Source organism: Nylanderia fulva, unplaced genomic scaffold (genome assembly GCF_048542155.1).
Source record: "Nylanderia fulva isolate GAGA-0341 unplaced genomic scaffold, ASM4854215v1 Scaffold4, whole genome shotgun sequence".
Classification (NCBI taxonomy): Eukaryota; Metazoa; Arthropoda; class Insecta; order Hymenoptera; family Formicidae; genus Nylanderia; species Nylanderia fulva.
Window position 1 is genome coordinate 8,184,112 of NW_028190476.1, and position 13,253 is coordinate 8,197,364.

The window sequence follows — 13,253 nt, forward strand, 5'->3', positions numbered from 1 at the left end:
GTTTTCGATGCAGTTTCAAAATATTTGAATTCTCAGAATGTTATACGTGTGCAAAATGTTATGTTATTTGATGAAATACAAACATATACATTTTGAATATATTATACATTTTTCTCAATATTCCTTATTTTTGCATGTATTAAAAGTTAATATATTTTTATAAAATTTTTTACATTTTATATTTATATTTTTATTTCGAATACGAAGGATTATGCATAGTGAATGCTCTTATGCTATTATGCGAGATGGACTTGTTCTTTCTATTGCAACACTACCTGAGTTATAATAAAATACCAGTACATTCTAGAATTTGAGATCACGCTGTGCCGTGTTATTTTTCTTGAAATTTTTTCTTTTATTTAATGCATGGGGCGGAAATATCCTGCTGCGTTTCTCAGATTCGCTCCTCCATTGTATGCATAGCAGCGTTGCAACTGTGTACATGTACGTCCGCAAGATTTTTTTCCAGGAGATTTTTTTTATATTAAATTTATTATATTATATTATATTAAATTAATTTTTTATAATAAATTAATTTTTATATTAATTCATTTTATATGTAAATAAATTCCAGTGTTTTTTTTTCAAAAAAGGAACAAATGCTTAATTTTTGTACTGATTCCAAGGAAATCTCTGCGGATGCCTGTGTAGCAGAAGAGCTGAAGGGTTTCGGGTTCGCAGGTAATACAAAATAAGAGTGGACAGAGAGAGGGAGTTCTAATAAATAAGGCGTGCACTGGCAGTGCAGCCCTGTTCGCTGCATCGGCAGACGCATAGCAACGATGTAACAGTGAATTTCGTGCACTTGTATCGTAAACGAAGAGTTGGCTATACGATGCCAACAATTCGTTGCGATTGTTTCAAACTATAAATTCCTTCGTATTTTGCTGATTTTTTTCTGTAATGGCTACAATAACGTGTCTGTGTACGAAGAGGATTCTCAACTACAACGATATAAAGGACACCATGAATTTCAAGATGGAACCACGTGGAAGCAATCCAATAGTTAACAAGTTTTGAAAGAAAATACTATTGCGGGTAATTTTTTATTCGTAAAATTTTTGTTAAATTTATCGTATTACATACTGTATATGTATATATGGCGCTTTTGCAAAAATATTACTTTTAACATACATATGTGCATTCGAAACTTATTAATCTAAATAAAATATTGGTCTGAGAAATCGATATTCAGATTTAATAAATTAAAAAATTTTTTAAAATTTTTATGTAATCTATACAAAAAAAATTTTCTCTTAAAATTTAGCCTGCAAATTATGGTATTTCGAAGAATTTGATGAGAATGTCTTTGATTAATATCTACCACAATAAAAAATATGAAGATCTACGACAATAAAATATAAAATATGTTTAATTAATTTTATTAAAATATATAATAAAATTTAAATTATTTTAAGATAAATTAAAAACTTAATAATTCTTTAAGTATTTTAAATAGAATGAAAATAAAAAAAATAATTTATGTAAAATATTTTATATAAATTTTGTAATCAAACATAAGATTTTCAATCTAGCTAAATCGCTCATGATAATTTTAATAAACTGTATGATACTTTTTCGTTTATTATCAAACATGATAAAATTTGTATAAAATTTGCGATAAAATATAACGAAAAATTTTTTCTATATATAATTGTTTAACAATTGTGTAAAGACGAGGCAATTACTGAATAATTTTAACTATTAAAACTGTTTAATCGAAAGAATAAGTCTCTTTTAGATTTGAATTCTTAATTGAATTATTTATTGATACTTTGCTCTTTTTCACAGCATGCAGCATCCGCAGTCTCCACAATTACCGAAGACAGAAGATTATCCGAGCGTACTTATCGTCGAACTTTCAGCCAAATATCTTCATTTACAGTCAAATCCAACCCTATTGAATAGTATTGTTTTATCAACGACCGTATACATGTGCTTTGCTGCTTTATAGTAATTAATACTACGTATAATAAATACTATTAAAAAAGATCGCGCGCTGCAAGCGGAATAATCAAGTAAAATTTCACACGCATTTAAAATAACACCGCTATCGATAAGTACTTTATTTGTTCAATTAATATTAAAACATAAAATAGCTATGATTTTGAGAATTGAATTGAAGTCATATAGGTGTGTTTTTATACACGTTTTTGATAATGGTCAAAATTTAAAATAGTAAAAAGATAAGGACCGAGTTATAGAATGTGCTTTGAAAAGGAATTCGTTGGTCTAGTGTTTCATTTTTTAAATTAAAAAATTAAAAAATTAAAAAATTAAAAAAAATAAAGTAGCATTAAGCAAAATTGTTAGTTTAGATAATCCCCATTAAATGTATGCTAGACTTACGGCTGGGCAGCCTATAAGATCATCATGTGTGGTTCGATTTCGAGGTCCAGGATCATTTCCTCGAATATCAAAATCGGGTTAGAGGCGATTATGATACTTGAGGAACTAGTTGGATTCGAACCACACACGGCGTATTACATACGACATATCATCTGACAAAGATTAGGTAAACCAACAATTCCGAAACACGTTCAATAATAAGGCCTTATAAATGTAAGAAAATCAATATTTACAGTCTTGAGTTTTAACCTTACTCGAGAAAGTATATTCAAATCAGCCGCCTAATAGTGAAATAGCTCTACTTAGTAAAACTCATAAGATAAGGTAGAAATCATAAGATGAGATGCAGGGTAAAAATTTTTAAAAAATCTATAGATTTGATATATGAATGAATATTATAATGAATTCTTATAAAGCTGAATCTTTGCTCTACAATAAGATATAGAGATTGAACTTTTTAACTCGTGTATTTTTTACAAATAGGTGAAAATAACGAAAAAATTTGCGAGTTTTCTCCTTCTTGTATAAACTTTAAAAAAAGTTATGTAAAGTGACAGTAAATTTTATCGACTGAACTTTTTATGTCCAGATCTTTACTACCAGATCTTTATCTATAAGTGGGAAATTACAACAAACATGGATGTTACAACTAACACGTACACGTTATATTACTTGTTATATTCCATTTTATTATAGCTATGTAACAATTATATATTGGTGTTTGCTGGGTTTTTATTGTATTCCACGCCGTTTATCTCTAAGTAAATTTTGGAAAAGCTATGAGTACTTTTATTGGGTTTTATTTTATTCCATTCCAGCTATTGAGAAATATTTACCAGACAAATATATACAACATTGGATGCTTTTTGTTATTTCACTGAACATATTGTTACAAGATGAAAGTCGAATTCAGCCTGATTTAGAGATAGCAGAGTATCTAATTAAAAAATTCGTTGAAGAGTTTGAACAACTTTATGGTGAACGAGAACTCTCATATAATATTCATCAAATGATTCATTTGGGTTTAAGTATTAGACGATGGGGTTCCTTATCTGGAAGCAGCGCTTTCCAGTTTGAAGATTTTATAGGAACTTTGTCTAGAATGGTTCACGAATCAAAATATATTGACAAAGAATTAATTAATAAAATCAAAATCTTTCAGGGAACACAAATTTTAAAGAATCGTGTTGAACAACAAAAATCAACGTCTCAGCGCATTCTTCTAGACGAGTGTTTAGGAAGATGTGTAACAGTTATTTTTTCAGATGAAGAGCTTTACCTCTTAGGAACAATGGGTTTGTTAGTAGAAGATGTAAAAGTTTATTCAAGAGCCCGTATTAATGGTGAAATATTTATATCGAAGCTGTACAAAGCAATTAAAACAAGCTATATAGTAAAATGTAAAATTTCGGAGAATTCTGTTCTCTATGGATCAATTAAATTTTTTATCACTCATCATGAAACTTTATATTTTATAATTAAGCAATATTTGGTGCATTACACTAAAATTTTGTATCACAGAGAAAGCCGATCAAAAATTGATCATATATTATACCAGACGGATCTCCATTAATATTTCGGATAAAAAATATACATAACTTGAACAAAATGTTACAAATAAAAAATTATGTTTGTATTATTCCTAAATTAATGAAGAAAAATGTCGTATAAAGAGACTAGAATTAATAGAACTCTTAATTCATTACTATCTTAATAATCCCTAAGAATTCTGTGCTCATTAATTGTATTTAATTAATATTATTTTAAGTTTTTATTTTATTTTAATATTATTTTAATATAGAATTATGTACCTAAATACTATAAAACTTCTTTGTCATTTCTTTTGTCATTTATTATATAGTGTATCGAAGAAATAAAAATACAGTTGTGTATCGTTGTGAACCATCTCTATGAGTTTTGATGATTTAATTCTTTTCTATATTTTCTTATTGTTATCAACTATTGCTTTTCTATGTAGATGCAAATGGTTTAATGATTTATTCAGAATTAATATAATATATTTTATATACATTTTATTACTATGAGAATGTTGTCAGTTACCAAAGTTGCATCATGACACAATGTATGTATATACATGTATATTTATATATGTATAATTAAATGTATAAATATATATGTAAACCAAAATTTTATCGTTCGATTAAACTTATATTTGATTTAATATAGTTTTATAATTGCATGTAATTTTATACAATTTGAATATAACATTATATATTATATATAATCAAATATATTTATATATAATTATATATGGGCAAATTTTCTGGAATGCATGACAATCATATGATTATATATATAGTTATATATAATCCTGTATGATATTATATATTGTCATATATAACCGTGATGAGATTATATTATATTTATATACATATAATTTTATACACACACAACTGAATATAACATTATATTTATATATAATCATATATATAATTATATACATAGTTATGTATAATTCTGTATGATGTTATATATTGTCATATACCCGTGTATGAGATTATATACCCAGATAGCCACAGTAATTATTATAACATCAAAATGATGTCATAATAATTACTGTGGCTATCTGGGTATATTTACATATAATTTTATACAATTATATATATATTTATATATTTATATATAAATTATATATATTTATATATATATATATATATATTAATATACATTTATATATAATTATACGAGTACATGAACTTTTTTTCCCGGGAGATAATTTAAAATATTTAATGAATTAAAATAAAGAATATGAGCAAAAAAGTAAAGGCAATATTTTTAGTCCAAATATTATCTCTAACAGCACACATATTCGAAAAACGTTCAGAGGACATCTTAAGGACATCCAGAGGATGTTCGAATGTTCTCTAGATATCTTTTGAATCTTGATGATCTTTCATCGGATATATGTTGTGCTGTTAGGGATATTTTGATATATAAAAATTTATTTTATGCAATAATACGCACATAAAAAGAATTACTATCGATTTATCTGTGTATATTTAATCTACTATTGTCTACTATTGTTTCTTATTAAGCTTACGATAATTTCGAGACAGTGATTAAAATTTGGTCTATTGTTCTCCTCACTCCAGCATTGCTGCATTAACTGATACAACGTCGACGGACAGTAGAGAGGTTGCGACAGCCTGTTTCCTTCACATATATATCCTATAACATTTATTGCATTTTTTATGGTAGAATAGGGGAATTCACCCAATGACATAATTTCCCACATTAGCACCCCGAAAGCCCAAACGTCGCTTTTTGAAGTAAATAATTGGTACAGTATAGATTCCGGTGCCATCCAGCGAATAGGAAGAGGGTCTCTTGTTTCCTAAAATACAATTTTAACGTATAGTTTAGGTTTTTCACTATTTCGTTTATTTTTAAAGTAAGCGTTACGTGCAGAGAAAATAAAAAATCAACACATCTTTCCCTATATACATATGTATATTCTCTGTATATACTGTGTGTGTGTGTGTATATATATATATATATATATATATATATATATACATACAAATAAAATTATTAATTTTTTCACATTATTAGCTTTAAAATGTTAATATTATATTAAAATACAGAAAGAGGATTTATTTATTTTAAAAAATTGTACTTACCATGCGGTAATATTGATCATTGTACATATTCCTAGTTAGTCCAAAATCACTGATTTTCACAATATGGCTTCCATCATTTCTCGTGGATATTAAGCAATTTCGACATGCAAGATCTCTATGTACATATCGCATTTCTTCTAGGTAGTGACAACCCCGCGCAACATCTTCGCACATGGCGAGTAAGTCTTGCAGGCGCAGACTTTGTGCACTTAACGGGTTGAATGTTTGATTCTCTCTCAAATATGTCAATAAGTCAGTTTCCATTAATTCCAATATGAGCATCGGTGAATCCGTATTCAAGCAAATGCCCAATAATTTTAGAACATTTTCGTGATCAAATCGGCTCATCCTTTTGGCTTCTTGCAAAAATTTCTTTTTTTCCAGCAAGCTGGCATTATCAGGTAACCTTTTTATGGCACACATTGTTTTCAACCCTTCTAAATTGGAGACAATTCCTTGAAATACCTGCAAAATATTCCATGATTGACATAAATCAATAAAATGCACGTTAAAATCGTTTAGATTATTTATTATAATAATAAAACGCATATTTTGATTTTGAAAATTATATTAATTAAAAAATGTGTTGTTAAATGTGTGTTTAAATTTTCTAATTAAAAAAATAATGCAAGTTTTGAAGAATATAGTAAAGTAATGAGAAATAAGTTTTTACTATTCCAAATGCGCCTTCGCCTAGAAGCTCATCTTTTGAGAGAATCTCTTCAATCTTAATTTTTCGAATGTTTGGATTTTCTTGCAACTCTTGTTTTAAAGCCGTTACAGTAGTGTATTCGATGTTAGATGTATCTATTGGAATTAACTCGATTGGTGAAGCCGTTAAAGTAGTGTATTCGATGTTAAGTGTATCTATTGGAATTAACTCGATTGGTGAAGGTGGTAGAGTTGATGAAGGTTGAACAGTCACACTTCTTTTGCATTGTGCTAGAATATATAAATATATAAATATATAAATAGAGTGTATTACGTTTATAATATTTTATAACGTAAAGTACACTAGGCTTATATAATATTTTACATTGAGGAATTTAAATTATTATTGCACAAGTGTTAAATCTTTAGAGAGGCAGAAATGTTTTACATATATTAAATTAAAATGAAATTTTTTGCACTTAAAGTTCAAAATTTATATTAAATGTTTACTTACAATAGTAAATACAAACACAGCATCCAAGGATAACGACAACGCCTGATATTGATAGATATGGTAGCATAGGAATTGCTACATATTCTGCATTAAGTTCTTCTGAGGTAGTTGTCAGTATCATACCTCGGTCAAAATTTATCGGTAATTTGTAGAAATCAAAATAGAAATTACTCAATGCCAGCTTTACTATGTACTCTGTGGATGGGGATAAATTCTGTATTTCGTAATACCTTTCGTGCGTCTGAAACTTTTTTAATTCGCTACGATCTTTATTCCAACGATGGCCCACGGAGATGGTGTATATAGTGGTGGCTAAATTGTAATTTTCGCATTTGTCATTGAGAACCGGCTCTGGAAGCCTTACGACAATACTGTTCGCAGTTATATTCATTACTTCAACATGATATCTTTCATCTGACATCTTAGGCATCTGACATATTTTCGAGGGATAGCGTTGTAAAGAGTTACCAATAGCTTTAATATGATGTAAGTCATTTGTGTAGAACGTAATATTTTGAACATCCTCAAATCCAATTGTTTTGCTATCGAGTTTTTCATCCTTTTTTTGTAAAATATAGATTTCTTGTTTGTACTGACTGTACAAGTAAATATTTGTCTCGTTAATCGTTAAAGAATCAATCAATTTTTCATTATTTCCAGCGCTTAAAATCAGATTACATTTACAACCATGAATGTCCGTTGCGATTAGGCTACCTTTTGATATCCAGTAAATTAATGGATTGTCAATATTTATGTTGTCAATCTGCATAGAAGATGGTTCTAATAGTTCGTACTGGCAGAGACAATTTGTATCATATAATTTTCTGCTTTGCAAAAAAGGTTTTATGTTTTTCTCATTGACATTCGAATGCATTAACACATACTTATTATCTGAATTTAAGCCCATCCAATAAATATACCTGAAAAAATGCATATTATTCTCTATTTATAAAACATTATTGTAATTAAATGTATAATTTTATTATTGTTAATTTTTAGATTAGATAAAATTTAAATAAAAATTTACCCTTTAGACGGTAGTACAGATAACAATTTAGATCCATTTGTGTTTAAAATAATATCGTATTTGATCATGTCAATTTGCAACAATGTTAAATCTAACTTCATAATGCTGGACTGGTTGTTAGAGTGATTAATTTGTATCCAATAAAGATTTCTAGCTATCCAATCGATGCAGAGATTATGTGCAGAATCATCTAGGTCAATAATTTTTGTGTGCTTTTGCTTTGTTTCGATTGAAAAATCCGATGTCATTAGCTGTGATTTGTCATTGATCCAATAAATTTTACGTTCTAATGTCGAGTAAGTGAATTCTATCGCTCTGAGTTCCTTAAATATATGAGAGACCTTCTGCAAATCTATATCGAATATTTTTATACCACTCCACGAGCCGATCAATAATCGAGGTACCGGATTCTCGTGCGTGGTCGACACGTTGATGATCTCTGTGTAATTGCTAACACCAATTTCATTATGCGCTCGTACTTTGAAGTAGTACATTGTGTTAGGTCTTAAATCATGCACTTCCAGTTGCAATTTCGTAGCTGGAATAATGACGATTGTAGTGTTCATTTCATTCGTCACGTTCTCGATAAACCCATACTCAACTGTATATTTTTTTATTTCTTTCCCTGTGAATGCAGGTTGCTTCCATCTGTAAAGAGAAGTATAAGATATTTAAATTATTTGTTTCTTATTTTTGGTGACTTTCTGTCAAAGATTTAAAATATATACATATATATGTGTATATATACATATATGTACATTTGTATATGTATGTCATTAAACTTAAAAGAATATGAATTAAGAATTTAGATTTTTTTACCTGAATGTTACAGAAATGTTGTTTCTTTCGTTTATATTTTTGTCAAACTCTACGAATATCCTGGGAAATGTTGGTTCACTTGGAACATTTTCTAGAGTTTTCAAAATCTTACATAAATATGTACATGGATCGAAATATATATAAATAAAATTTTCTTGAGATTTTAAAATTGAATATATACATTAGGTATATATTCAATTTTAAATATATTGAATGAGTCAACTGAAAACTTTAAATTTTACCTCATAATTTATTGAATGCAAAAGGTACATATCTATATCATTTCTCTCCGAGGTTTTCACGGCGTGCACAACAAGTGTTCTAATGTTTCGAAAGTGTATGAATACCTCCAGAAAAAATATCTTTTACCCGAAAGCATAGGCACTTATACTCGTATACACGCCTGCTGTACCTTTTTTCGTCAATAAAAGATTTTTTTCAAAGATATCCATGCATCTCCGAAACGTTAAAACACTTATATTGCATATTACGGAGACTACGTAGAAAAATAATGTAAGTGCGTATCTTTTGTATTCAATAAATTACGAGTGCAAAAATATTTAATGTTTCCAGTTGACTCAATTATATATAAGAATAATTATATAGAAGAAGTCTGATTTCAGTATTAGATAGAAGATAAAATAGATTAATTTTTTATTTTGTTAATAAAAAGTAGTATATCTCAACTGTATGCAGCAACTCGCACGAAAAAATACTACAAGAATACGAAACAATTACTGACATAATAATATAGTTCTTTAATAATATATTATTGATATACCAGTAATTTTTTCGTATTCTTGTAGTTTTTTTTCGTAAGGGAAGTTTGATGATAGGCGTTTCTAAATAATAAGGATAATTTAAATTAAAGATAAATTATTAATTTTTATACAATGAAGTTTTTATTTATATTTTTCTTGTTGTTAAAAGATTTCTTAAATTTTATTTTTATTCTCTTAAACTTGAAAAGTTAATTAATAATTCATTAAGTTCGTTTAATGCAAAGCAAAAACTAAAATTAAAATCAGGCCAACTAACGAGCAATAATCTTATGATTTAATTGAAACATAATTTATTCGACATCTTTTGACAATTCTTTGTAAACGTTTCAACTTACTTAGTGTTTTCTTGATTGTATTTATATTAAATTAAGAATGTACTGAGATAAAGACTAAAGTATGTGGAAACGTTTATAAAGAATTGTCAAAATATGTTAAATAAATGTTTTAACTAAACCATAAGATTATTACTCTCCTTACTGTTACCCTTGCGAAAAAAAAACTACAAGAATACGAAAAAATTACTGGTATACCAATAATACGTATATTATTGAAAAACTATATATTATTATATTAGTAATTTTTTTGTATTCTTGTAGTTTTTTTCGTGCGGGTAGTTGGCTTGATTTTAATTTTATCTTTTAAAAAATTAAATTTTGTGTGTTTGGATATAATTCGTTTATTTTGATATGTATTTTTTATTTTTGCAACTTATCAATAAATTTTAGAATTGTAAACATGCTAATAAATTCTTACCGGTTGTACTTCTCATGCGTCTCATCACCCATTTAGAATGTTCGACAAATTCATTCTTTGGTAACATGTAATGATTGTTGATATTTGAGATATTCTGTTTATGTTATGTAAAAATATATATATATAATATATTATATAGCTTATAAATGTATTATTCTTTCAAATTAATGAAAAAATACATGTGTTAGACAGAAATTTTATTTTATAAATAATTCAACATTAGATATAATTTCATTATTCCCTTTTTCTTGGTAGAAGTAGAAACTTCCTAAATTCATATATTTAAAAAAATTTTTAATCGAAATTTTATTAAAGAAACTCCTTTATCCCTGTTCTACAAAACTTTTAATTCTTCTTTATCGCGATGCTTTTTTCGCATCTACGTTTTTTTAGGAAGGACAATTCATTAAAAATAAAGTCTTGAGCTGAGATTTACTTAATTCTTTTTATCGTAAATACCAAGAAAAATTAATGTTTTCTGTGTACGAACCATAAAAATTAATTCTTCTATGAAACTAATTCAACGCGTTTGATTCTTACTTGTTCCTTACTTAAAATTTAAATTTATTGTTATATTTTTTTAAGATAAACAAATTTTGATAAGCACGATACCATAAATTTTCGATTTTTATTCCGATGAACATATGTATTTTAACATGTATATACTGAAATGATATACATATGTATATATTTGCACATTTATTCCAAGCTATTTACTAGAAACTATTAAAATCAATTGATGCTAAATCAAATTCCATTCTATTCTTCGTCATCGAGTTCAAGTATTTAACGATTATGTTATATTTTACAATTTATTTTAACTCATAAATTTTGATTTTATTTAAAAAAAATTGATTTTATTTAAAAAGATTGATTTTATATAAAAAAAATTGATTACTTATTTAGGTTTTATACAAAACTTAATAAATAAATATTTAGAGAAAGTAAGATATTTTAGAAATTACACAAAGAAATATATAAATAAGCAAAAATATTACGTTTACATTTGTGAATGTAATAGATAATTAATAGATTCAACGGAATTATTAATGTTAAAAATTTTTATTTTTTAAATACAACAACTATATAGAATAACATACACGATGTTTAAGTTTTAATATACCGTTTTAATTAAATTTAATTTTGTATACCATATAATATCAATTTTTAAATGGGTGACGCAAAATCTATATTTTTTTTTAAATTTTTAATCTTTATTTATAATTTATAAAATTATTGTTCTACTATATACTATATACTATATTTTTATAGTATTAAAACTTTACAATTTTATTATACAATTTGAATTACACAAGTAGTCTATTATCTGTAATATATTACATATAAAATGCTTCATAAAAAACATTTTATCTATGATAAACTCATTGTTAGATTAGAGCACATGAAAATACTTTCTCTAAGAGACTGACCGAAGTTTCAAGATCCTCTGATGAGAACGCGATGGCCGTCTTCGTCAGTATTAACACATTTAACAAAACGTATAATGTTATTATTGTTTGTAACATAATGATTTTCTTTTCTTGTAGATGTTTATATTATTGTTCGGCTTTCGCGCGAGATGCCGTGGATCAACTGATCACTTTAACGATCTCTCTACTATCGGCTTTCATTATATGACTGATCATTCAACTGATTCAGATTATATACCTATATATATACTAGTCGGTGTTTTCGGTGACTGTTCGAATATCCTAAGTTTTTACACTGTGTTCGTGCGCCCCAGTGACAAAGGTCCTGTTATTTTGCAAAACTGCAAAAATAATTAAAAAAAAATAAATTATAAAAATTTTGCGCCCTCCCCAAACTTTATGCCCTATGCTAGGGCGTATATTATACGTACTGCATTATATATGTCACAAAGTTTAATAATATATTTATTTGAATAAGAATAAGTTTAATAAATCATGCACACAATATAAAAACCAAAAAAATTAAGGAATAAAAAATTAATTAATTAAATTAATAAATATCTAAATTAACTCTCTCTCTCTCTCTCTCTCTCTCTCTCTCTTTTTAATGGGATAAGACTGTAGAATGCATAATAAATGTGACAAAATATGAATTTTTTAAATTTGATTTCTTAATATTTTATTTATATATTATATAATTATATAATTTCAAATATTTAATTATATATAATAATCTAATAGTATCTACGTCGACGGTACATAGTTGTTCTCATTTAAAGAGTTTTTGACAGTATAAGGGATTTCTTATATCTATGAAAGCGATTCCAACAATTTTTTAAATCTTTTTTGTTGTTCTTAGAAAAACTAGATGACATAAAATCATTCTTTCATTTTTTTAATGATTTAATAAAAAAGCACTTTTATTTTTTAATGTTTTAATCATTAGCGGCGATAATTAATTTATTCCTAATTATTTTAGGGTCGAGTATATATACTTGAAGGTACGTTACGTAATTTTTTCTAAATTTTATATTATTTGGTAGAAAGTCATTTAATTAATGTTTTTCTATATTTTTAAACATCTTTATCATTTTTTGATCATCAGTGGCGATGCAAACGTATGTAATAAATTACTATTTCTAATTTACTATTAGCTATAAAAATATCTTGATTTCCTGTGTATTATTCGATCTCTTTGACATAATAATCGAATATATTACACATATACACATTATTTTGCACTAGATTTAAATAAAAAAATAATCGTAACTCTTTAATTATTAATTA

General features: G+C 26.7%; 1 protein-coding gene and 1 long non-coding RNA gene across 4 annotated transcripts; one reads left to right on the forward strand and one right to left on the reverse strand.

Annotated features, from left to right (window-relative positions):
• The first annotated feature begins 732 nt into the window (after positions 1–732).
• On the forward strand, positions 733–3,135 carry LOC114937915 (uncharacterized). The gene is made up of 2 exons (XR_003820960.2): positions 733–1,038; positions 1,792–3,135. It is a non-coding gene; the product is annotated as an uncharacterized LOC114937915 (long non-coding RNA).
• A 1,925-nt stretch (positions 3,136–5,060) lies between these two features.
• Positions 5,061–12,113, reverse strand: LOC114937911 (proto-oncogene tyrosine-protein kinase ROS-like). 3 transcript variants are annotated; one of them, XM_029311587.2, is made up of 8 exons: positions 11,967–12,113; positions 10,537–10,591; positions 9,002–9,092; positions 8,183–8,830; positions 7,156–8,075; positions 6,664–6,932; positions 5,991–6,455; positions 5,061–5,704 (listed from the first exon to the last, which is right to left on the reverse strand). In XM_029311587.2, exons 1-8 carry the CDS (start codon positions 12,060–12,062, stop codon positions 5,378–5,380), a joined length of 2,871 nt encoding a protein of 956 aa, XP_029167420.2. In that variant the 5' UTR covers positions 12,063–12,113; the 3' UTR covers positions 5,061–5,377. The 3 variants fall into 3 exon arrangements, with proteins under 3 accessions (XP_029167420.2, XP_029167419.2, XP_085342015.1); XM_029311586.2 differs by having other exon boundaries at positions 10,537–10,630; XM_085485889.1 differs by lacking the exons at positions 10,537–10,591; positions 11,967–12,113 and adding an exon at positions 9,783–9,837 and having other exon boundaries at positions 8,183–8,720; positions 8,785–8,830.
• Positions 12,114–13,253: the final 1,140 nt, after the last annotated feature.